This window comes from Pseudoliparis swirei, chromosome 24, assembly GCF_029220125.1.
Source record: "Pseudoliparis swirei isolate HS2019 ecotype Mariana Trench chromosome 24, NWPU_hadal_v1, whole genome shotgun sequence".
Lineage (NCBI taxonomy): Eukaryota > Metazoa > Chordata > Actinopteri > Perciformes > Liparidae > Pseudoliparis > Pseudoliparis swirei.
In genome coordinates, this window is record NC_079411.1 from 19,278,553 (window position 1) to 19,304,634 (window position 26,082).

Sequence of the window (26,082 nt, forward strand, 5' to 3'; positions counted from 1 at the left end):
CTCTTTCTCTCTTCCTCACATATGATAAAAGTTTTTGTAGCTTTTGACAAAAAGCCTCATCACAAGCGAGACTGGGGCTCGTTTTTGCCAAAAATAGGATTTGCGCAACATTGTGGCTTAATCTCTTCGCCTAGATTAGATGTGTGGTTTTTGATACACAGCAGTTGTTTCTCACCTCAGCAGATCGGTCCTGAGCTCAAGGCTCTCTTCACAACACAAGGACGAAAACAAAAGCTTCAATAGCCATGTCCGACGATGTGAAAATAGACGTGGCACAGTTTTAAAGGGATTTTCCAAACATCTACCGTTGTGTGTGTGTGTGTGTGTGTGCGTTTTCTTCTCCAACATGTTTATTCATGAGGTGCAATCCTCCTTTTGCAACAGCTCAGCGTGACAGAGGTGAAGGTGGACAGGGTGCAGGTCAGCGGTGCTGGAAACACAACCTTTGCTGTATGTTTGGACCAGGATGAGAAAAAAATACTGCAGAGTGTCACCAGGTGTGGGCACACACACACACATACACACACACACACACACACACACACTGTTGTGGCTCGTCTGACCCATGTGTCTCCCTCTGTCCAATATAGATGTGACATATCAGTCTGCTATAAGCCTGACAGCTACGCCGACTGGAGGCTCAGAAAAGCCCCGACCTCGGCCCAAATCCAGCCTCTCAACCCCGTCTTCTGCTCCCTCCTCTGCCTGCCCATAGTCACTTTCAGTGGGGCTCTTCCATGAAACTGCTGACCACTGGTTTGAACTGGGTGGTTCAAAGTATTCTGCGCATTTATTCATGCTCTCGATAACAGACACTGACTGATGCTGTGGTCAGGCTCACATGATGGTGTGGTGGAACACGGTGGAAAGAAAGAGGGGGCAATCAGGAATACAGCAGACAAGACCTGTGATCGTCAACAGAAATACATGCCGAAGAACCAGAGAAAGGAAGAACGACTACATACAACAGTTCTAATGAAGCACAGTCCAGCTTCCTCTGTACGAAGCAATCGTTCACTGTTGTTAAGGAAACTGTTGAAATTACATTCGAGGAGTTTCGGTTCCTTTTTTCCTGCTGAAGGAGAAGTGACCATACAAACCCACAGGAAGATTAGAATGCCATTTGGTCAAACAGGGTGCATCTACATGGCCAGCAATAAGGAGAAGATGGTATGTTAAAATGTGGACCTCGTCTTTGAGTTGAAGTTTGAGAACATGTCTCTGGATCAACGGACATGACCGCGGAGGACCAGGGGGCAACTCTTACATCTGCTGACCAGACCCAACTAATGCCTCCATTAGAGGCATTACGGGACTATGTGACTATATTGGGGGAATGGTATGTACAATGACCTCGTCTTTGAGTTGAAGTTTGAACATGTGTGTCTCTGGATCACGGACCGGACACATGGAGGGACCAGGGGGCAACTCTTACATCTGCTCTAATCACCAAACTAATGCCATTTAGAGGCATTACCATACTATGTGATTGAATGGAATGGACACTATGGACTTACACAATATGTAAATAATATGTTTGTAAACTATTATATTGCATGCTTTACCTTGAATGTTACTCCGTAATGTTTTATTTCTGGCATGAATGGGAATTTAGTGGTAACGTTTCTCCAAAAGAGGTAAACGTGTGACCAGCAGGGGGCTCTGTTGACATTCTAACCGACCTCAGTTGAAGTACAGATTACTTTAACAAACCATAGCTGTCGTCTCACTTTGTAATGACTGTGTAATATTTACGTGTGTGATACTACAGACTGTAATGGAATTTATGCATCAACCACATTTGAGATCTGGCAAAGTGCTAACCTTCATTTCATCAAGGGCGCAGATGGAAAATATACATTTGGTATTGTGGTGCTAAGAAAATACCTTTATAAAAAGTAACTGATTTGTTGCACTTTGCATAATGTTTGACATTTGAAATATGTATAGGAAATTGTTTTGTTGCTGGAAAAGGGATAATACCCTAATCACCTGACCGAGACTGAAATAGTAGCACAGCAGGTCAATATATTGTATTGAATTGGAGCACTTGAACATTTGATTCATGAATTAGGTACTTTTATGTTCAGATAAAGGCCCTGCATGCTCTGATGGCACTATTGCCGAAATGCATATTTATAATTGTATGTGTATAATCTACGCGATGGAATCCAACCTTCATTAAAATGTATGTCTTTAATCCTCATCATGATTTTTGCTTTTATTTAAAGACCTTCATCTATCTATCTATCTATCTATCTATCTATCTTTCTGTCTGTCTGTCTATTCCTGTAAATAACAGTTTCCATGTATACGTGCTCTGATTGGTTAACAAAGCGCCGTGACACGCTATTGGTCGGCCGCGGCGATGGGCGTGGCCTGAAGTCAAGCCACACTTGTCAGGTTGACAGTCACTTGGAGGTGAGTAAAGGTGTCGTCACCGACCGAGGGATGAGACGTTTGGTAAATGCCGCTGTTTGCACACCATAGCACCAGGTAAGTTTCTCTAAAAAGGGCTGAAACATCTGTTGTTTTAGTAATTTCAGACATATTGACAATTCTATAGTTTGCTGTGTCTTTGACGACTGTAAACTGTGACTTAAATTGAGCTAGCAAGTACCGCAGCCCATGGCATTTAAGTTAACATAACTAATTGGAACGACGGAATGCAGATGACCGCAAAGCTGTCACTGGATATATATGTGTATAAACTATATATGTATTGTAGTTGTATCCAGTCATCTCCCACTCGCAGCTCTGTTCTTCTTCGCATTGCTTCGCGTCTCCTTCACGTCTTCACGTTGTTAACGACGTTAACGTGTTGCTGCTCCTCCGGTTCTCTCCGTCGCAGCGCGAGCGCGCCGCTCTCTGTCCCGCCGCCTTGCAGACACCGGACCGACAGATACAGTTTACCGTAGATGCCACGCGCTGCAGGAGGCTACGGGACAGCGACTCCGTTTCAACAGCCTCATCTTTTACATTTTGAATGAACTCTTTCTTGTAAGTCAGGCTATTTAAAAACAACTCCGCACGTCATGGCGTATGCACCGAGAGACTTCTGTTTATTATGTCCTCCTCCTGAGATAATAACATAGTTTCTGATCTGATTGAAGCTCTCTGTTGAGTCTGCTGGGAGTCACAGCACAGTTGTATTTCTTCCAGCTTCCTTGTTTTAGATGCGAGCTTCCTGGTACCACTTTGGGGTGAAGGGGATTCAGGGTGGCTCCAGTCTTGTGCACACACACTTCACATTTCAGTCACTTTCAAAGTGAGTTTATTTCCTCCTTAAAAAATGAGGATATGGGGATATTTCCATCCTGAACGATATGGCACATAATTCAATCTTGAGTGATTATGAAAATTGTTATTCAACTATTTAGCGATAAACAATGCCCAGTTAAAAAAAAGTCTCTCCAAACAAATCAGACTGGTGATGTCATTGATTGGGTGAGGCGTTCCAGTAATACATGACATAACAGTGACAGTGGTTTGAAATATTTTGGATATTAGCTGAATGCTGGTGATCCAGTCTAGAACCTGGTGCCAGAGGAAATAACTCCAAACATATGGGGACATCAATTATCACTGTAAGAATAAAAGTAGCATTCAGTTATCACACGCGATGAGGCAAAAACCAAAAGTTCCAGTCCACATGATGTTAGATCTGATGGTAAGCCTTTCATTAGACAGTGTGATCGCGGTGCCAGAATGTGTCACCACCACAAACATCAACGGTGACGTAATGCAGCCAAAAGCAGCTTATGAATCGTGGTTCAGACGAGGCGATGACTGGAACAGGAGAACCAGGATTGCAATTTAAACTTCAACGCAAAAACAGATTACCACAAACTCCTTGGCTGTCCTTCGTCAGAGTTAACCCAACACCCTTGGTCATAGGCTAATAATAATAGTGAGCACATTAAATATAACAAGCTCCAAGCAACACAAAACTAAGCTTAGTTTATCCTCTTGGAGTAAATGAGACATGGGAGCATACCTTAACCAATTAAAGGTGTTTTTAAATATATATATATTTGTAGCAGAATCGCTTAAGTTCAATGTAGAACATTGCCGACATGCAAGGGCGGTAAAAAAACACCACTGATGTACCCACCGCCGCCATCTCTTCAGTTGTGGTTTTTAACAGGATGAGGCGGCTGCCAATTAAGGAAACTAGCTCCAAAACACAACCCACGTCGAGCCATGAAGTTTTATTAATAGGACACTCATTTTTATAATGTGTGTCTTTCTATTGAGATATGAAAAGAGGGACAACCAAGAGATGAAAAGAGTCAACATCTGTGTCAACTGTACTGTACGTATTAGCTACTGTAGCTAATACGTACAGTACAGTTGGGGTTACATAAGTTCCGTGTAATGGGCACTTAGCAGCCATCTTGTTTCTCGAGGCACTTCAGCAACATGTCCATGGCCGTCGTCACGTTGGAGACAGTATCATGACGGAATCGTGGTGCAAGATTCAAGACCTACCCGTTATAATAGTTTTGAGTCCCAGTAAAGCGTGAGTAAGAGCATCTTTAGTTTCTTTACTGTGACGTGTTCTCAGGGGAATGGGAATATCTGAGGGCTGGAGTTACGGCTTCTTTATATATTGTTAGGTCAGTGCACAGTAGGACCAGGGGGTGATCAGAAAGGGTTAAAAAAGCATTTTTCATTTCATCTCGATTAATCGGAAAGTCAGTGTAATGTGTTTATAGGCACAGTGTGTAGCAAGTCAGGGTACCCACTACCTTTTATATTTAGCAGACATGGGATGTGAGCCCTTCACAACATGTATCACCCTTCCAATGTTTGTAAAGTGTCAGGCTTAAATTTACTTTTTTTAATTTGCTTTTTAAAAATCACTTTTGATCTTTGTCTGGAAGACAGAGTCCATTGTCTCCTTCATGTTTTGTTAAAATTAGATAAATGGACATCGACCTTTCACCCAATGAGGGTCAGCATCACGGGACACGAAACCTTTCCATACAAAGAACACTCAGTCCTCTTAAATTATATCGAAGTTTGAAAAGCGATTCTTTTGACAAATGTTTGGAGGGGTATCCCACGTGCCTTCGTAACACCCAAATACTTTTTGTTTTGTGGTCATAGTTTGTTTAGAAATAGTTTTGGCTCATTTGTATTCATTTTAAAAAACGGATTTAACATTCTCTAAACTGAAAGGACCATTTTCACAATTGTTCGAACACAACTTTATTTCTTGTTGTCAAAAGTAACAACCTACAGAAAACAAGCTTCAAAACCTAGTTATTGTGCCAGTTAATTGGCAAATAGCACCCAAATTAAAAGTTGTTTGTCATCAATTTAGCCACCTTTTGATATTTCACGTCATAAGTCATAGAAAAACAATAAAGTGCGAAATAGTTTTGTAGAAAACAACAAATTTGTGCATCCACACATTGAGAATTCACAATAATCGTGTCATAGATTAATGTGTAATACACGCGTGATAACTTATAATAGATCATTAACTCCCCTGGCATAAGCCTTGGGAAGAAGTCGTGTGTGTGACTGTGTGCACCTCTGTGTGTGTCCACAGCTAATCTCACATTCTGCTGCACGATATTTCATCTGGCCGGTTATGGCTGCACGCTCAAAGACCTCTCTTGGTTTCGGTGACACATTTCTCTCAAAACGTCTTTCACTGCCTGCATTATATCCCGCCATCGAGTGCCTTCTGACTCCTCTCTCGCCACTGGTTGACGGCCCCCCCGACAGACACGGATGTCGGTGGTCTGAACTCTAATGAGTGCACCTGACTGACGGCTCAAACAATGAATGTTTCAAAATAGTCCTTAGTAAATACTACTCACGTGTCAAAACACACGCAGTCTACTTAAATGAATAAAAAATAAAAAACTGTTGTTAACAACAAAGTGATTGTTTGATTTCTAAATAATAACCATTAAAGCATTGAGCCGTGGCAAATGACAAAAACTGCTATGAGTAAATCAAAAAGGGATGCCTTGTAATGTCAGTTGTAAGTCAATAAGCCCCATTGTATTCTCCTTTCTCTCCCCTTTATGGTTTCAGAAAGACGTAGTTGGACGGAAGACACATTCAAAGTACTCCAGCGTGGCTTAACACTGTGTGCCTTCAAGCAATCATAACAAAAAATAATTAGTTGAGGCGTGGCGGCTTCATTTTGCAACCTCACGGCTGCATTTGGTACTTTCAGCCAATGTCGCCTTGGAGAGCGTGGTCCTCGCCGGGCCCACGCTCCCGTTGTGGTATTCCCCGGAAGCCCTGACACATTTGACGTAAAACTCCTAAACTCCTAAACTCCACACACGGCAGCCCCCAAAATGCAGACAGCCGCAGGCTCTCTCCGACATGGGACGCCACCCTCGCGCTGTCGCACGCAGTAATAGGAAAACAAACTTGGCAGTCGCATACCTGCAGGCTCCTTGTGCGTGTGCGTGTGCGTGTGCGTGTGCGTGTGCGTGTGTGTGCGCGTGCGCGCGTGCGCGCCTTTGTGACGCACTTGGTGCATCCTGTGCTTGTAGCAGTTGGATTGCTTTACACCCGGTGACCTCCCGTGACCGCTTAGCATTATCACTGCTACTGCGTTGCCTCGTCGTGCCAACTGTGGCCAAATAATGTCCCCTCCGTGGGGAGACTGGCGATCCACAGGAGTCCTCATATTTGTCCAATGCGCTCTTTTCAAACAAACCGACATTGGCAGATGTAGCATTTCATCTTCTTTTTTTCTTCTCTCTTCTCAAACTGTCCAGGAGCTGTAAGCCAAAGTCACAACTGATGACCGGAGAGCATATTTCTGGATAACAAAACTGTCTTTTCTTACTCGGTCCGAGGACTCATTGAAAACATGATTCATTCACACTCCGGGTTCCCCCACAGCTCTCTGGGTATCCGCAGGCCTTCTGTCTGCGACCGCCGCTGCATCTCGGGGAACAATGCTGCCTTTGTTCCTTTAATCCACCAAAAATACGGATTTAGAAGTATTTCATGCATGAAGAATGAATCTATTCACTATTCCCAAAACACTTATGGATGTATATAAGGGGTCATGCATGTTTCAAATTGACTGCAAACATTTGTTTAAAGCTGCAGAAGAAGAAACGCCGGTATCTTGTCAATGTGTGCTGAATCCACATGTGTGTGCGTGCTCACGTGTGACCACACGGGAGGATGTACAGCGGTGTGTCTGTTTCACTGCGGCGTCTCCTCGCTTCAGTTCCTATGATCTCTAATGCAAAGTGTCCCTGCCACAGCAACACGTGTCATTAGTTGCATGCGTATGGTCTTCTGAATAATAGGAACCATCGCATGAAAATTAGGTTTAAGTACCAAAAGCACTTGGTTGGGTTTAGGAAAAGATCTTTGTTTGGTTAAAGATAACTATGGAGTTGTGTTGTTAATGAAGTATCCAAGTTTTAAGACAAATGCATCATCTTCTCGTTTCACTCTGTTTGCACAGCGCATTCCCACTCCGTTCCACCGTGGTTTAACCACTTAGTTTAAAACAACTCCTTAAAACTGCCACATGTTGCCAGTTATCGCCATCACAGACCCCACAGAAGGAAACACACACACACACACACACACACACACACACACACACACACACACACACGCATACACGCCTCGGGAAACCCCTTTGTATCTCCACATCTTCCTGTTGCCTCATGATGGATTTAGCACACTCGGCCCAGCAGCATACACCGTCACCATGTCCATCCCCACCTCTGATTGCTGGAAGTCATATTTACACCAACTCCTCCAATCAGCACTTTTCTATTTTACTTTATTTATACTTTTTTAAAAAAGAAGACATTCATCTGTTTGTGGCTCATTTGAGAGCATTATTATATACGTTTTATTATCATATTATTACATGCAGCCCCTCAGGAGAAAATAATCTCTGGTCAGCCATGTTTACAGAAACACACACATGCACACGCACGCGCACACACACATTCACCGGTCGAAGAGGACTTCCTCATATTGTCTATCATGTTGACGCAGGAACTCACTTTGATTGATATCCCCCTCGATGCTCACGATGAAATAAACGTTTCAGGCTTGTATTAGCAACTTTTGAATGCCTGTTTGTGTGTGTGTGTGTGTGTTTCTGTCCCCTTTTGGTCTCAGATCACTGAGGTTGATGTGCTCGATCAGATATTTTTTTCAAATGCTTTTTCATGCCGGAGGACTTATTTTTCAAGCAACTTATGTTGCACATCTCTGGCCTTTGTGCTTCTTCCAGTAGTTAATAAAAAAAGACACACTTTCTGTTGGCTGTACGGCAGGAGACTGTTTTACGTGTTGGTTTTGTTACTTAGTAATGGCTCAAATGTAAACTCATAGCTTCTCTTGAAATGCTGCACCTAAAAAAAAAAAAAGAAGGCTATCCTCATTCATAATGTCATGTTTTTTGTATCTCCTTGAGAAATCAAAAAAAAGAAGAGGAATTTCATGGTGGCCCACATAGTTTGCAACATGCATTTCCTTATGAGAAACTTCAAGCGCTGTCACTTTTCGTCCTTCTCGCTACATAAGGAAGAAACTGCAGGTGCTTTACTCGGTCTTCCACGTTCTCCAGGTCTATGTGTAAGAGAGGATGAGACACACCATGCTATTGTAGGTTGGGGATTTCCAATCAAACACACACACAAACACACACACACACACTACCCCACCCCCACTGCAGCACCACTTCTCTCTTGATCTGCGTACAAATGCACGACCACGCGCCGCTGTCAGGCTCCTTCCTGTTTTATTATAATTTTTTTCTCTGAGATTTCTGCAGCCGGATTTCTGCGCCTGAACGGAAACGAGCGCTTTTGTTTTCGGTCTTTCAGGGGGCCACATTGTTTGAGAGCCTCCGGCTGACCGCCGCACCGGGGAGGCGTCGGGGAGGCGTCGACAGAAATGTATCATCGGCGAAACTCTGATCGGGAACCAATTCCCATCAACGATGTGTTTAACTCTGGTTTTTGGTTTGTTTAAACTCAAAGTCCCTCTCGACGGCCTGGTGTTGGAGAACCTTCTTTGTGTCAAAGAGATGCACAGATTCAGCATGTGCACTTAAGCAATGTTAGACAACAATGCCACACGACCACGGAGCTCTGACAGTTATTTAGTTTTCTTAGAAGCGTGCTTTCCTCCAGAAATCTTTTTGTACACTGTGGTTTTTCCAACCTAGTTATTTTTAAAGGTTGTGAATGATGTGGTGGATCTATTTTTAAGCTGTTCTAAACTCTGCCTCTTGGTCACTCTGGCTCTCTCTCTGTCTCTCTTTTGGCCCATCTAAATATAGACTGGTGTCTGCCCACTCATTCTGACACAGAGGAAATACTGTGTGTGTGTGTGTGTGTGTTTGTATGTGTGTGTGTGTCAGCTCCTATGCTGCATTAATAGTTCAGATAATCATCAAAAAAGCAGAAACTGTTAGTTTGCACGCCTGCACTTGGATGCCATTTGTGTGTGTGTGTGTGTGTGTGTGTGTGTGTGTGTGTGTGTGTAGCCAACTAAACAGGACTGAAACAGGTTATGACTCTATGACACTTGCACAAACAAATACCCCCCCCACCCCCTTCTTCTCACTTGCCTGTGTCTCTCTCTTTCTCTCTCTCTGTGTGTGTGTGTGTGTGTGTGTGTGTGTGTTAGTTTCATAAGCAAAACTAACAATTAATGTACTTACCAATGAGAAATTTGCTCTCAAAACATATTTCTTTCTACCTTCATAGTCGTGGAGGGTTTAGAGGTGACTCACAAACCTGTGTGACCCGAGATAAAGTAAGTGGCTTGAGCTTTGAAGTTATTTATAGGAACACTTTCTTACAGTGGTAGGTGAGTGTGGGACAAGTGCACCTTGTGCGTCGGTAGGTATTTGTGTGTGCATATATATATATATATATGTGTGTGTGTAAAGGTTATCTTTACAATAGTGGAGTGATGTCTGCCTGCACATGCAATGATATCGCCCCCCCTCTGTGTGCGTTGTTATGACACAAGCTTCTCTGTGTGTTGTTGACACGTGCGTGCCCATGTCGTGCGCGTTGGTGTCATTGAAGCGCGCCCCACTAGCATCGCGGCACTGCGCTCATCAACAGTTGGAGCTGATGGCAGAAGACTGTTAGCCCCGTTAGCCGCCAACGCCACGTTGAGAGCTGCGTGGAGCCAACCGATAGGCTCCGACTTGGTGTACTTGGACTTTTGGACTCAACCCTTCAGCAGTGTGAATGTTGACCGGAGGCAATATAGTTCTCACACACAAATTCAAAAATAGAAATGCATAGAGATGATATTACCGTCACCCTGCCTCTGAACATGCGGAGAGTTTTCAATGTGAGAGAAACAGTCATCACTGACCCACATTGACGGTCAGCCACCACACGGGAGGCCGGCTCTCCGACCGCTTAGCGTTGGAACCTCGGACTCAATCTTCTTCTCTCTGCTGCAGAGACAGACCCACAATGCATGTGAGACATGACCAAAAGGCCCCCTGGGATAACACGAGCAGCACGCGCAGCATGGAGCCGACAGGTACGTACACACACACACACACACACACAATGGTTCTCTCTCCTGCACACATGCATCGGTACATGGTATTTTTTTAGACTTAAACACTCAACCGCTCATCTTTTTGTCAGCCGGCTGCTCGCCCATTATTCCAGAGCCAGAACTCTACCGCAGCGTCATGGCTGTGCTCCCCAGGGAAGCAGACAACCAGCAGCCCCAAGACTGTCTCAACAAAGGTACAGTAGATCTACTTCAACACTTCAAATAATGTAACAGTATCAAGATGTCTAGATGTTTAGTTTTTGTGTATCCTTCTCTGCTCACATTTAATATATGAGATGTTATAAACAAACTCCTCTGAGTATGTCACAGGGTCTAAACTGGATCTTTATGTTAAAGAGAGTTAAAAAGCTTTGCCAACAGCAAAATGACCTCATCATTTGAATAATGCGTTCACATTCACTGCTGGTTCATGTGTGGCGTGTAGACGTCACGACACTTCCTGGATTCTTCGCTGAAGACTAAACACACAGACTTTCTGTGTGTTTTTCTGTATCCAAAGCAGTTCTTTCCCATAAAGCTACAGATATATCCTGAAGGCAGCCTGCTCGTTTTAATCCCACTGTGCAACATTCAGCCGTGTCAGCAGTCTGACGGCTGTTCAGTCCTCAGTCATCAGACATATTTCAGGGTAGCACTGTCATGGAGACGCACATTTAGTGAGTCTGTGAGAGCCCCGTGAAAATATTGCATCTGTTAATGGCTTGTGTGTTTACCTCTCTCTCTCTTTCTTTCTTTCTTTCTCTCTCTCTGTGTGTGTGTGTGTAGGCATGCTGAGGTGGACACTTCATAAGAAAGTTCAAAACAATCCTGCGAGTGGCTTATCTCTGGTGTGGGTGCTGATAAAAGAGCTGGAAAAGGTACTAGATGTCAGCAGTGGCTCTGTTATGGCTCTGAAACTCCAATTTCTTATTTTTCTTTGGTACCAAACTGTAAAATCTGTGGCTGGCTGGCTTTACCTGGTTGATTTAATATTTACCGATTGGAATTGAATTGACTGACTATGAACCCTATTCATTATTCTCCAATAATAATTTTAGTTTATCAACTAATCGTTTCATCCATGAAATGTGAACAAACGGAAGCGCCACATCTGTGACGTTATTTCTCTGCTAATGGGCTGACTGAGTGTGTGTCTCCTCTGCAGGCTGAGAGATGGGACTCTCGCAAAAGCATCATCCCTCTGCTCCACACACTGATGTATGCCATCATTCAGGTACAGTATTTATTGATGGAAAAGTTTCAGCACCGTTACTATAAAAAGTACTCGTTTGTTTTTATTTCCTTAGTGTTTCCTGATACTTGAGTAACAGCAATGTATTATCCGCTTCCCGTAAAAATCAACAACAAAAAAATCTTTCCGGTATTAGTTGTAATGATTGTGCGTGTGTGTGTGTGTGTTCTGTGTTGACATTCCAGACAGCCTACATTCCAGATGAGCTGTACAAGCGGGTTTACGACTTCTGTAAGAGACTCCTGATCTACCCCCATCCCTACTGCACCGTGGGCCTCAGCTACACGAGGCGGATCAAAACTGAGCGCTCCGTTCCAGGTAACATCCGACGCTCTGCTCGACGAGGCGGTTGTTTCGTTTTAGTTTTTTTACATAACTTCCCTCTAGAGCAGGGGTCGGGAACCTATGGCTCGCGAGCCATATATGGCTCTTCCGGTGACGACATATGGCTCTCAGACAATTTTGAGTTGAAAAAAAAAAAAATCTCTGCCCGCCATCCTGGAATTTTCTCTATCGCGCCAGATTACAGCAGAAGTAATTTAAGGTCCCTTTTCTTAAAGAGCACGTCTTTGTTCTTTTATTAAACTAAACAGCCGTCTGTTATTGATCGTATCTAACCAACAGCATGTCACTTCTGTCTCTACGTGTCGCGTTAACACTTCTCGGCTCGCCGTCTCGCGCGCCACAGAGCTCCGATGCCGGCGTGTGCGCGCGCATCGGGGCGGAGCAAAGCAAAAGTCACCTGCATCCCCCCCCAGCACCATGCAGCACCAGAAGTCGCATTAAAATTATACCTTAAAAATACTATATGGCTCTCAATGAAATATATTTAAAAATATTTGGCTTTTATGGCTCTCCCAGTCAAAAAGGTTCCTGACTCCTGCTCTAGAGGAGCTCTCCTCATCATCAAACACAGTCGACAACTATATGTAGTAACCTGTACTTATTTCTGACATATTCATAAGCTGCTCTATTACATCTGGATTTATTGGACAAAGGATATCGTAATTTAATTAAAAGATGACGCATATACCAAAATTGCACGCTGTCACTTCAAACAAAGACCAATGCCTTAGGTGGGTCAATCAAAACATGAGTTATCTATCACTTGTACCGTTAACATTGGGAAGACCACACATGCTTTTTAATATAGACGGGAATGAATTGACTGGGACCAGCTCACACTGCTGGCTTTAGCAGCCAGTAAGAGGAACGGATGCAAGATCTTGAGTTTGAGTTTATTTATTTCGATCAGCAAAATATACATCCACCAAGAATTAGAAAAAAGAAGAAAGATACATGTGGCTAACCGAAAGGGTTAAGGCTGAAGCTATCTAGCTTATAAGTGCCCAAACCTATAATTGCTTGAGAACTTGTTCTTATATATGAAACTCAAACAAAAACAAAACAAACAAACCAGAAATTCAAGCATTTGTCCCCATAATCCGTTACTTCTGATGCTTTATCCATACCGTCAAGTCTATACTTCTCCAGAGTCATGTTTTTAAACTTTTTGGGGAATTGCACCAGATTTTTACTTTCTTTGATGTCATCAGTTCAATAATTCCACTGCTTCACCCCACAGACATGTATGTATGAGCAATTGGTTGTTTCAACCAATTCCTCTTACTGTTCTGTGATGTTTAATGACCTGTTCATTCATCAAGCACCTGTCAGTTGATCCACAGGAGGATTTGCAACCACACACACACTGCCATTAAATTTCCATTTTGATCCACAGGTCTGATGTACCAGAGGATGGTCATAGCCGAGCAGAGGCTGAGAAATGAGCACTATCCCTTTCAGGAGAGGTGAGTCATGAAGAAAGAAAACAAGTTTTCAGAAGAAGCCTCAGGGCATTAGAGATTTGCCACGGCTTGCTCTACTTCCTCGTACTGCCGCATGTAGTCCAACCTGCTGTTGTGTAAATCCCTGCAGGGTCTTCGTCCTGGCCGACCCAGAAGTCTTCTCTGTCTCTTTGGGACAAGTCCTGTCGGGCGATATTGAGACGTCCGCCTCAGCTGCAGATGGATCTCCGAGTCCCCTCGATCACATGTGCCGCGTGGTCCAACACTCCATACAGGCTGCTTTAGGAGCGGAGCAGTGCCACGGGCCCAAGCTGGCTCGGGCGCTGAAGGTCAGTGGTCACCGCAGCGAGCGGTCCGGTTGTGCTCCGTCACGCTGTCTTCTCCTTCCAGCTCAGGGTGGCACATTTCTCTGTCTATTTCCTTTAACCACGTCCTCACACCGATACTTGGTGTGCTGAGTAAACGCGGACGCTTTCCGCATGAAGCCTAATCTAATCTCGTTGCAGCCTGGCTCAGAATTCCTTTGTGTTTAATTGTGTATTTATTCACTTCATCATCCTCTTCCAGTGGGACTTAACTGTCGACTCAAATGTTGCTCTAATAAATGTGCTGAAATATGTTTTTGCTAGTGACCTAGACATGACTGATTGGTGCTCTTCTTTAAATCTTCTGACATGGCAGTCCCTCTCTAGGAAACTTCATTTCATCCTATTTAAAACTGAAATCCCTTTCTCAATACATGCAAGTCACCCTTGCAAGCAACGAGCATCAGATCAACCAGTTCACCGATTGGTTTGGGTGTTGAAATATGGCTGGAAATTGAGTTTCCTGACACTTATTATGTGTATAAATCAGGGCTGTCCCGGGGCTTTGAAGCTTCAGTGGGTAACATTGGCGAACCGTATCAATCTCTTTCACACTTATTGCAAACATATTCCCGCTCACACAGATACACACAGAGGAAAAGAGAGAGAGCGGGGGGAGAACCTCCTCCTTGGTCAGTAAGAGAAACAGATATACATTTATACAAGCTGTAAAACTTTCCTCAACCTTGCAGACATTGCTTACTTATATTGTTTAATTGTAATAACAATGCAGCTCTACAGTAAGAAAGTAATGTTATGCATGACATGCTGCTTCTCTTCTCTCTAGTCTCCAGTTGATCTCCAGTCTGTAAAAGATTGTGATTGAATCTATTTCACAACATATCTTTCTATTTTTATCAATTTTCTTTTTCTCCACGCGAATGCACACTTGCATTTGCTGACCTCCGCCGTTCAGGAGGGAGTGAATGACCCTTTCAATTCAATTCAGTTTATTGTATAGCCCAATTTCACAAATTACTAATTTGTCTCGGAGTGCTTTACAATCTGTACACATAGACATCCCTGCCCCAAAACCTCACATCGGACCAGGAAAAACTCCCAAATAACCCTTCAGGGGGAAAAAAGGGACGAAACCTTCAGGAGAGCAACAGAGGAGGATCCCTCTCCAGGATGGACAGATGCAATAGATGTCATGTGTACAGAAGGACAGATTTAGAGTTAAAATACATTCAATGAATATGACAGAGTGTATGAATAGTTCATAGTAGGCATATTCCACGATGGAGACCTCCACGATCCATCAGGCAGATGGCGGTAGAGAGGAGGAGTCGGCGGAGTCTCAACAGTGGGCGGAGTCTCAACAGGACAGTGGCGTAGTCAGGAGCAGGAATTCCACGACCCAGACCTCGATGATCCATCAGGCAGATGGGATCTATGTCGTCTCATAGGGTCCGATGACCCCATGAGACGTGAAGTCAAAAGGACTCCGGGGAGAAAGCAGAGTTAGTAACGTGTGATTGAGAGATGAAAATTAATCCCTAAAGAGAGAAAAGAGGAGAGGTGCTCAGTGCATCCTAAACGTCCCCCGGCAGCTATAAGCCTATAGCAGCATATCAAGGGGCTGGACCAGGTGAACCTGATTCAGCCCTAACTATAAGCTCTGTCAAAGAGGAAAGTCTTAAGTCGACTCTTAAACGAGGTGACTGTGTCTGCCTCCCGGACTGAAATTGGAAGCTGGTTCCATAAAAGAGGAGCTTGATAACTAAAGGCTCTGGCTCCCATTCTACTTTTTAAGACTCTAGGAACTACAAGTAGTCCCGCATTTAGTGAGCGCAGCTCTCTAGTGGGGCAATATGGTACTACAAGCTCCTTAAGATATGATGGAGCATCACCAATCAAGGCTTTGTACGTTAAGAGAAGAATTTTAAAAGTGATTCTTGATTTTACAGGGAGCCAGTGCAGAGCAGCTAGTGCAGGAGTGATGTGATCTCTTTTCTTAGTTTTAGTGAGAATACAAGCTGCAGCATTCTGGATCAACTGGAGGGACCTAAGAGACTTATTAGAGCAGCCTGATAATAAGGAGTTGCAGTAATCCAGTCTCGAAGTAACGAACGCGTGGACCAATTTTTCTGCATCTTTTTGAGACAAGATGTGCCTGATTTTTAAAATATTACGTAGATTAAAGAATGCAGTCCTTGAGATTTGCTTTACATGGGAGTTAAAGGACAAGTCCCGATCAAAGATAACGCCAAGATTCTTTACAGTGGTGTTGGATGCTAGGGCAATGCCGTCTACAGAATCCACATCACCAGATAATTGATCTCTGAGGTGCTCAGGGCCGAGTAAAATTACTTCGGCCTTTGTGGTTCACTTCTGTACAAGCTCCGACCAGAGTGCCTAAAGTTGAGAGTCGCGTCAGCAGAATGCAGTCGGGCTACATTTTTGGTGATGGCAGTAACTTTTTCTTCTTCTCCTGGATAAAAAATATTTTGAGAGTCCCGGCCTCAAATGTGTGCAAGTGTTGTGTAAAACATCCTGAATGAAGGTGTGTTGGAGGAAGTTTCTCTTGGCACCGATCCTAAAGTAACACCTCGGCAGGACGCACACAGGGGCAGAAACACACACAAACAAGCACGCCACTGACCCCTCACCTCTTTGCTATTAATACAGACTCTCTGTGTGTGTGTGTGTGTGTGTGTGTGTTTGTCTTCCTGTGTGTGCATGCAAGTTCACCCACGCATGTGTTTGTGTGTTCTGGGACAGGACATGGGTCAAGATGTCGAGTCGCACTTTCAGGAAGTGTTGGCGGCTCTGGAGCAGAGCGCGGAGGAGGGCGGCCGAGGGGCGGGGGCAGCGCTGAGGAGCCGTCTTCAGCGGCTGTACAGCAAGATCGTCGTGGACACAGACTCAGGTAGGAGCCCCCCGAGGCGGGACGCACAGAGCTTCGCTGTCTGAGGAGGACCGCAACTTATTGGTGGAGCCAAGCATCAATGAAGGAAGGAAAGGAAAATACTCAAATAACTTACAAAACCATCAACAATATTTGTGTTTATTTTTAGATTACTTTCATATTTGGTTGCATTCAGTTACATCCACTTCAGTTGTAAAGGGATGATACATCTGACCTGTGCTTGTATTGCACATCAGTCCTATCCTCATTGGTTTGCAGTCTGAAGAGTTCTTCACGAAGAGGATACGCGAGCTATGCTTTCGGCACAGATCACACTCGCCGTCACGTCTCACGAATCGTCGTTGCTGGAAAATCGATTTGTCCCCCGGGGGTTCTCACTTGCTCATGCCTTTTAAGAAGGATGTAAAGTATGGCGGTTGCTTTTAAAGAGTGAAATTACCTCTACTTTGCTGACCACCGGCATACCGTACAGTCAAAGGTGTCATCGGGGTGCACGCCACACGCCACGTCAGCATTTCGCTGAACCACAGCATATGTAGCCAGCCAGCCCGGCACGCTGCCGATCTGGAACGAAGAATATCCATCCTGATCCATCAATCACCATGGAAGTAGGCCTCGGGGCTTCACTGTGTTTACTTTTTACAAAAGAACACACTGCTCTGGTTGAGCTAGTTTATATGTTTATAAACCCAATTAATGTTATCGTCCCGCCAAGTCAAAAGGCCACTTTCTGTCCATCACTTCTACGAGCAGGTTCTGCTGTGTGGAGACCTGTAGCTTCACATCGACAACCAGAATGACGGACTGGCTGTTACCTATCAACTCCGTCATCCATTCGGCCGAATTATGACTTAAATCGGGTAAATCAACATGCATGTTTCTGGCCTTGATGCTGCCCCTTTAGTGACCCGTCAGTTCACACACTATTGAGAAGGTCTCGAACGCCTCTCGGGGTTCTCAGATCCACAGAAAGAAATGCAAAGCTTCCAAAATAGAAAAAAGCTGGTCAAGGAGTTCAACAGCTCTGTAAAAAAGAAAGATAAAAATCCATCTCTCGAATCATTCTCACAATCTCTAGGACCGTTAAGTCACTTATCCGCTGCCCTCACCATTCCAATGAAATCTCTTATGTTAAGAGATGTGAGACACTTCTATGCTTCTTTTTTTTGTCGATACATTTTCCAGCATGGGAGCCCAAATTCTGCCGTCTCAGTATAACACTCAGACTTTGCATTCATTTCCAACAATATTTTGATATTTATTTTAGTTGAAGAGCTTTCGACCTTTTTTTTGTGCTTATTCCGATATTTTTGCAGTATTTAAGTCGACTACAAACAACTTCAATCTGAGCCAGCGCAGTGTCCTGTCCACACATTGCAAGTGATGGACATGTTTTCTTTCTCCTGGACACAGCGGCTGTCACTGAGATCACACACATGACCGTGCCTCTCTATTTAGCGGCTTCCTCTCCGGCCAAATCGGTCGTCTGTATTTTACTTTATATCTCCCGGATATCTATTTCCGTGACATCCACTCGTATCATGTCAGCGACCCATCCGATGAACCTGCTCCCCCCTCACCACAGCTGGGAGGTGGAGGGATGGACAGCCGTGTTCACAGACAGGACGTTGTGTAGGTTGGGGAGGTGTTTTTGTTTTGAGTGTCATTGTGACAGTTTTGGTCTCTTCCTATCGCTCTTCCTCCATTGGTGTGTGTGCGTGTGTGTGTTGCAGAGCCATTGTCCAGTGGACGACTGTGCGACTCCCCTCTACCGAACCCAGAGATGAGCTTCCACATGTGGACAGAGGAGCTGGATATCTGTGAGTCGAACTGGAACCTGTAGGGCGGTCGAGGAAGTTAGTCGGCTCAACCGATATTAATTGAAACTGGATTTATTTCCTCAAAACTGAACGACATAAAGGGAACCAGAAATACATGGGAAATCAAACGGGTAGAAATCCCTTTTTATAGTGAACCGACAGCAGCCTCGCGAGTTGATTAGCGCAAATTAAATCCAGTTTGGTGTCAGAGCTTTTGAAAATCATTCTGAAATATGTCACAAATGACTAAAGTATGAGTATTAGGCTGTTTAAAAGTGCAAACATCGTGTTTTGACTAAGACGAGGCCCACCGTCTTTAAATAAAACCCTGCTGGCGGGCTTTTTAGAGCTGGAATCGCTTGATGTACCAAACTGATTAAACCCGAACCGATTTGAATTCAATCAACAACTCTGTGAAGCCGAGTGTGACCGGGACATGTGCACGTTTACAGTCTGGTCTTTATGTCGCATGGCCGTAATCAGTGGGATATCTACATGTGGTTTTAAAACTTGTCCCGTCCAGCATTACACCGTCAATACATTTATGATGTCATAACTCCCTGTGATTATTATTATTACCTATGTAACGAATGCAATTTATTGTGCATTACATTCTGAGGGATCACAAGGCAGGCAGGCCAAATGTGGCACACTGTGTGAATAAGATCATCATCCGATGGGAGCAGCGCAGACGTCTGAAACACCCAGAGCCTCCTTCCATGGGCACAAATCGTAGTTATTTCCCTGAGGAAGAGAGTGAGTGAGTGAGTGAGTGTGAGTGTGTGTGTGGCTGCAGCTCTAGAACAACAAGGGGTTACACAGAAAAGTAAAGTCTTATGAAGGGCCCTAAATCTGCATGCAAAGTCCAGAAGCATTATGACAGTTGAACCGACACACACAGAGAGAGGAGGACGTAATCTGTGCTGTGGTTTGTGCCGACCTCTGGATTACGCGCCACTGACCAGCGTTAATGTATCGACAGGGCGCGTGCTGGCCAAGTGGTTTCGATCCAGCTCCATGTTGGAGCAGTTCTCCCTCAGCGAGGAGCAGGACATGGAGCCCGGCGAGTCGCCCGGCGACGTGACGCCGTCCGACATGACCCGCTACTCCGTCATGTCCAACGATAGCGGAATCGAAAGAGACCTGCCCCCCGGCGCCGATCCCGCCACGTCTTCATCTCTGGACTCTGCCGGCATAAGTGCATCATGGGAACAGCACAAAAGGTAAATCAAGTACAGCTTAGTTTACTTTAGGATCGACGATGCCCAACCAGTTTTGTGTATTTTAGCTCATTTGCAATTTCTGTCGTCATTTTGTTTCATCATCTTGAAGACGTTGAAAATGAAGTTGCATTAAAGTAGGGAATCCTCACCAAGAGCATTTACTGTAGGTCACTTGATGTCTTTAACTGAGCTCCAGAAGGTCATGGGATCCGCCTGGCGTTGCCGAGCGTCACGTCATTTTTAAATGATTAATTCAATCGCAGAATCAATCTTCTCTGTTTCCCCAGCGAGCCAGAGCCGAGCAGGCTGTCCCGACGCGGAGGCATGAAGATGAAACCGTCGGTGAAGGACAGCATGGGGCTGATGCAGGACACCCTGGAGCAACGCGGGAGCGTCTGCGGAGGAGGAGGAGGAGGAGGAGGGAGGGGAGGGGCGACTCTGCAGAGGCGGGCAGGAAGCAGCGAGATGCAGAACACCTTCCTCACGCAGCAGAGACACTTTACGGCCAGGATCGTCGCCATGGGAGACGACAGGGTGCTGGGTCGCCTGGCCAAGGCCTACTTCGTCTTCAGGTGATAGACGACGAAGCTGCTTTCAAAAACAGCTGGATTATTGTGTCTTACTGAGCTGATGGCTTTCTTTCAGTTGTATATGACTTTATTACACCGGACTGTATTTGTTTTGTATCATTTTCTGAGATCTGCACATTATCATTTATCATTTATTTATCCTGAACATTACCTTTCAGTAAGCGATCGCAAGGTGGGCGAGTTTTCAGCTTTTAGTTGCAGAAAGTGAAAACGTTGTTTCCATTATATGTCACCGCATACTGTCGGTACTTATCATCCTACTGATGTGTTCGCGTGATAACGTCACACGGATACGTCATGTTTATGTTTAACGTGCTCATGACAGGGTACATTAATACTGGATGGCGGGACGCTTCGCTTCTTAAGGCTTTGCAGATTACCTCCAATATTTAGTTTTGAGAGGTCACCTGTGTATGTAATAACGATGCCTTATTGTAAATGAATGGTCGAAATGATTTCAGTCAAAGTAATAGGAAGCTACATGTGGCCTGTTCACATTAAATACTAAATCCTGTAATTATCTTAATATACTGTGATTGAAGCACTCCCAATACAATGAGACCGGAACTGGAGGACTGATAAATCACTTTTTTGCATTCTCTCCATGTCAGCTTTGAGAAGCTAAACGGTGCTTCTTCTGTTGCCCATGTCGTCGTACGTGGAAACCAGAAACCTCTTTGCCGCCCAGTGATGCAACACATGTTGCGCTTCTCGCGTATCTTTGCTCGTCTCCGCAGGAAAAGGGAAGCACGGAGGCGTTTTCTCACAATGAAAGTAAACCTCCAGTTTTACTACATCCCTGTTAGCGAGGCAACAGCTCCCATCGGCTCCATCAAGGTGAGGCCACTTCCCCTTGTCGGCGCACCGTCGGTCGGTTGTTGCGTGAGAGTCAGGGCACCGTGAAAAATAACGAGACCAATGGCCTCCTTCCTAACGTCTCAATGCCGCATCACGCAGTAATACTGTAGTGACGTGAACCGATGCCCAGCAACGACGTGACCAGATTCCAAGACATTTAATTTAGCTTCAATTTATCTTTATCTATTTACATATATCATCAACATGTGTCATTGAGGCAAGGGTAATTAAATTGGGATGGATAGATATATTAAATATATATATATATATATACTATATATACTGTATGCATATACAGTATATATATACTGTATAAATATGTATACAGTATATATACAGTATACATATATATACACAGTATAAATATATATATATACAGTATACATATATATACACAGTATAAATATATATACTGTATATATATACAGCATAAATATATACATATTTATATGTATATATTTATATTGGCTTCCTCATTCATTTTAACTTGTAGTTATTGCTCACCTTTTCATTTTAACGATCTAGTTTTTGTTATTATTTTTAGATTAACATTTTGTTCTAACGTCATTGTCTTTTCTCCACTAAGAACCTCCATTTGAATAGACCTGAGCTGTTTGCCTCTACTTGAGAGGCAGAGGATTGGGTTTTTCACAATGCAAAATAGTCCTTCACAAATGTGTTGACGTAGTACCAGAAGCAGTGAAGCACGCGGTAGCTCCAGTGAGAAACCTCCAGGCTCACAGCTGTTCATTTGGTGTATTTTTATGTTCTCTCTTTCATGTTCCTTCCTTTCTAGGAAAACCTTCATCAATCCAAGGAAAATCTCTGCACTCTTGGCTCCTACTTGAGCACGGTGGACCCGTGGTACAACTCTAACATCAAGAGTCTCGGCAGCATGATCCCCAAACTGGCGAAGATGGTACAATACACGTTTACACAGCAGCCCTATGTTCAATGCATCCTTTGTGTGTGTTTGAGGGACTTGTGAGAGAGAAGAATGCTCTGCAGTTTGGATACTTACGCATGTTCTCCCCTCCACTGCGTCTCGTCTGAATGACGTACATGTTTCACACATGAAGTGGCAGCTGCTGAAAACACCGGAAACTGCGTAATATCTTACGTCTTTCATAGAAACACAGCTACAGTGATAGATAAATAGGTTACAGTATAATGGAAACAATTGTTTTGATCTTCCTATGTTATACTCATACGAGATGAAATGGTTTAGGAAAATATTCATATTTTATTTATTTTATTTCAATTTTATTTGGGGGGGGGGGGTAATATAAAAATGTTCTATTTTTTCAATATTTTCGGCAGCGGGGGAAGAAAAATGTTGCACTTTTAAAAGGGTGATGTGGACATTGTGTTTTGAAGTCATGGGGCACATAAAGGATGAACTCGAGTTCACGCTCTCTTACTTTACAGACTTTGGGAACATTTTCGTGACTCAGTGTTCACGTCATGTGACCCAAATGAGTTTGTGGCGACGACATCGTGCAGACGGGAAGATTAATGTTTCATGGCTTTTGTCTTCTCTAGCAACAGATGGACCCGGGGAGGCCAAAGGAGTCCTTTGTGCCTGATGTCATCTCCTACTACGTTCGGACCGGCCAGCAGCCCGTCTACTTCACCATCTACTTCGTTAAGGTATGATGTATGGTGTGTGACATAGTCAATGTGTGTGTGTGTGTGAGGGCTAAAGGCACAGTGAGCTCTCCCCAACCGGAAGCATCGACTTAGCTGAACAGCTTCATATCAAAAGGTTTTTAGACTTAATGATTCACATTATTTAAATGTCTTTCATTTAATTTTTTTCAAAGAGTTGTTTTTTCTTCTTCTATTAGATCACGTTCACCAATCAGAGGAAGGATCCTGTGGAAGACGTGTTTCTCACCCATCTGGAAATGGAGTTGCCGGATTTGAGACGGATCTCAACATCACTTCGAGGTGAACTGGGTGAACGTGAACGCCAATGGCCTCTTTAGTTTTGTGTACAAATCTGCCTGTCTACATATATCTCTACACAATCATGTTGAACAACATGCCCGTCTCTCAAACAGACAAGCAGAAGAAGAGCTCAGGGGAGGTGTGCGGGCCGGTTGTCTCCTTGAATTACAGAAAGGTATGTTTGATGTTCTATTGTTATCCGCACCAGGAGAAACGTACGTTTGCGAGTGCGTGTGCTCCTCCGGGTCTGTCCACGGACACGCTCCCAAACCGCGTTGTATTTTGGGAGGCCGGTCATAGCTGCATGCCGAAAGACATGTTGTGGTTACGGTGACTCGCGCCTTCTCTCGAAAACAACCTTTTTATTGCTTGTTTTTACCGCCACTGACTCCTCGCTCACAACACTACGAGACACAGTGGGGCTAGACTGTCTGTGTTCGGGGGAAACTGAACCGCACACACAGCTGATTGAATCGCCGCAGACGACGTTACGTTGGGCCTTTTTACTGGGCATCAACCTCAAGTTTATACATGCATGTATAAATGTGTGTATGTCGGAAAACAGACATGAAGCCTGAAAAAAAGAAAACGCTCCCTAGTTGTGTTTGCACTCGTGAAATGAAGCTCAGGCAGCAGCAGCCATTGCAGACTCACCTGGCGGAGACCTGCACTGAGTGCACCTTTCTGGTTTCCTTATTAGATTACTGACACATGCTTCATCTGTGTGTGTGTGTGTGTGTGTGTGTGTGTGTGTGTGTTCAGGTGACATTGAGTGGCCGAGATGTTGACAAAGGAATGTCGGTCAGGATGTCAGGCGCTCAGATCTCTGCTATTCCCTCCAATGAGGCAGAAGGTTCAGTATTATTTTTATTATTATTATAACACATGCAGCATCCAATACTCAGACCCCACTGTATGCTTTGAATAAATATGTATATATCATGACTTTGTCTTCTCCTTCTGCTCCCTATTTTCTCTGTCATAGATCTCAACTGTTTGACCATGACACTGAATGAATCTCCAACAAAAAGCAAAAACAGCGTTGTGGTGAGTCATGTGAATACGTTGGCGGGCTCCAACGTCCCCCGTGGATAATGAGCCTCGCGTAGACGGCTCGTGTTAAAACAACTCACAAAACGTACGCGATCTATTCAACGCTAAGTCCTCTCACCATCTTTGTATTCTTAAATTCCCAGGGCTCGAAGATTCGGTCCAACAACATTAAGATTCGCACTTTGGAGAGTCGGCCTTTCACTGTGACGCTGGACAGAGATTGTCGCAGGAGCTACACAGACGTGCAGAGGTAAGAGAGTCGAGCTGAGGAGACAGAGAGCACAAAGAGATCTTTTAAGTGGAACCCTAGGGTGTGGATGTTGAATTGCTCCGTCAGGGTCTGGTTTGTTCCGCACCTCGTTTGCACCCCTTTCTCCCCGCGGAGCCCCGACTGATGTCTCCGTCCTCAACCTGTTTGTGTTGCAGCATCGAGATCTCCCCGTGTCTCGATCCCAGATACTGCGTCCAGAAAACCATTCGTTCCAAATTGAAGTTGGGGGAGGACAAAGATGCCGGACTGAGCAAATACATGAACAAAGGACTCCCGCTGCCCATCAACACATTCGCCGGCATCATCAGCTGACGTGGCGCAGCGGCCCTGCAGGGAGACTTGAGAAACTTTGACAGCCTGACACACAGACAGACGGAAGGCCTTCCCTCCGAGTCACGCTGAGCTGCTCCTGGAAATAACCAATAATCAGTTCCCTCCGCCGGGTTTGACCGGCATGAAGGTAAAAACCCTTTGAATCAAAGCAACGCGAGTGTCCCCTCTCGCAGTTGATGGAAGAAGTTTCTTTTGACAGTAATGGAAACAAAGTTGCGTCACACAGCGGGGTTATTGTTGAAAAGTATTTCTACTACTGCTATATATATATATATTGTAAATTATATATTTTCAGTAAATCTACACAGTGTGGATTGCCAAAGAACAATACTGCCTGTAACACTAGAGAGACCGGCAGTAAGATAAGTAAGATAAAGGTATACGTTTAAGAATTCAGGACTACTGATAATTGGATCACTAATCACTTGACCTCTGACCTCCATCCACTCACTGCCGCGTGTGTTTGGTGAAGCGTAAATGTCCTAAACTGAATCTAATTTGCACTAAAGCTCCGGGTGTTGTATCCTTGTTTCTGGGAGCAACGGTGTGTAGGGCATGTAGTACGACTACATGCATTACTGTGTCATTTGTATACGTGGCGTGAATATAGAAAAGATCAAGACATTGCTTTCTTAGATTACTTCTTAAATTACATGCCTAAGAATGTATTTTGAATGCCGCCCCCCTCCCCTCCCTCGGGTATGATCTCAGGCAGTAAAGGTCAACTGCCTCTTAAACTGGATGTGATGTTTTATTGAGCGCACAACATAAAATCGTATGGATGTGTGCGTATGTGTGTGAGTCTCTCTCTCTCTCTCTCTCTCTCTCTGCTAGCCTGGCAGGGTAAATATCATGAAATTGAAGATACATTTTGCACATTATTTTTATGAGGACGCCTTTCAAAATCGAAATGTAAATGTGTAAATACTTGACTTTTCTTTGTAAAACAATGTTGGTGTTTTATAATAAATGTGGTAAACCTCAGTGCTTTGTGTTTCAATAATCTAAAAAAGGAAGTGGATGTGAATAGTTTTGAAGTTTCCCCGCGGCGATGTTGCCACCAGATGGCGCTCTTTAGCACCCATCTGCCCAGCTCGAGCACAGGTTGACACGGGTACGGTCCCGTGCGCTGC

The 26,082-nt window shown here is 44.3% G+C and overlaps 2 protein-coding genes across 4 annotated transcripts in view; both read left to right on the plus strand.

Moving 5' to 3' along the window:
- pik3r5 (phosphoinositide-3-kinase, regulatory subunit 5) overlaps positions 1-1,334 on the plus strand; it is a 28,018-nt gene extending 26,684 nt beyond the window's left edge. The window contains 2 exon segments of the mRNA XM_056408780.1: positions 385-497; positions 591-1,334. Of these exon segments, the coding sequence (XP_056264755.1) occupies positions 385-497; positions 591-741 (264 nt within the window). The 3' untranslated portion in view covers positions 742-1,334.
- Positions 1,335-2,405: 1,071 nt separating this feature from the next.
- Positions 2,406-25,933, plus strand: LOC130190029 (phosphoinositide 3-kinase regulatory subunit 6). Of its 3 annotated transcripts, XM_056409147.1 has the most exons (22): positions 2,438-2,496; positions 2,852-3,000; positions 10,451-10,533; positions 10,644-10,748; positions 11,341-11,432; positions 11,720-11,788; positions 11,992-12,124; positions 13,548-13,617; positions 13,745-13,943; positions 16,704-16,851; positions 18,585-18,671; positions 19,654-19,894; positions 20,182-20,466; positions 21,222-21,321; positions 22,139-22,261; positions 22,885-22,992; positions 23,190-23,292; positions 23,406-23,467; positions 24,055-24,145; positions 24,278-24,339; positions 24,489-24,595; positions 24,772-25,933. In XM_056409147.1, the coding sequence occupies exons 2-22, from the start codon at positions 2,987-2,989 to the stop codon at positions 24,926-24,928; spliced, it is 2,439 nt and encodes an 812-aa protein (XP_056265122.1). In that variant the 5' UTR covers positions 2,438-2,496; positions 2,852-2,986; the 3' UTR covers positions 24,929-25,933. The 3 variants fall into 3 exon arrangements, with proteins under 3 accessions (XP_056265120.1, XP_056265121.1, XP_056265122.1); XM_056409145.1 differs by lacking the exon at positions 2,852-3,000 and having other exon boundaries at positions 2,406-2,496; XM_056409146.1 differs by lacking the exon at positions 2,852-3,000 and having other exon boundaries at positions 2,406-2,496; positions 22,891-22,992.
- The last annotated feature ends 149 nt before the right edge of the window (positions 25,934-26,082 follow it).

Coding starts and splice junctions, on each gene's coding strand:
- LOC130190029 (XM_056409145.1), top strand. CDS start 2,468: ATGCCGCTGTTTGCACACCATAGCACCAG. Junction 13,944..16,703: donor AGCTGGCTCGGGCGCTGAAG/GTCAGTGGTCAC, acceptor GTTCTGGGACAG/GACATGGGTCAAGATGTCGA. Junction 24,340..24,488: donor AAAGCAAAAACAGCGTTGTG/GTGAGTCATGTG, acceptor TTAAATTCCCAG/GGCTCGAAGATTCGGTCCAA.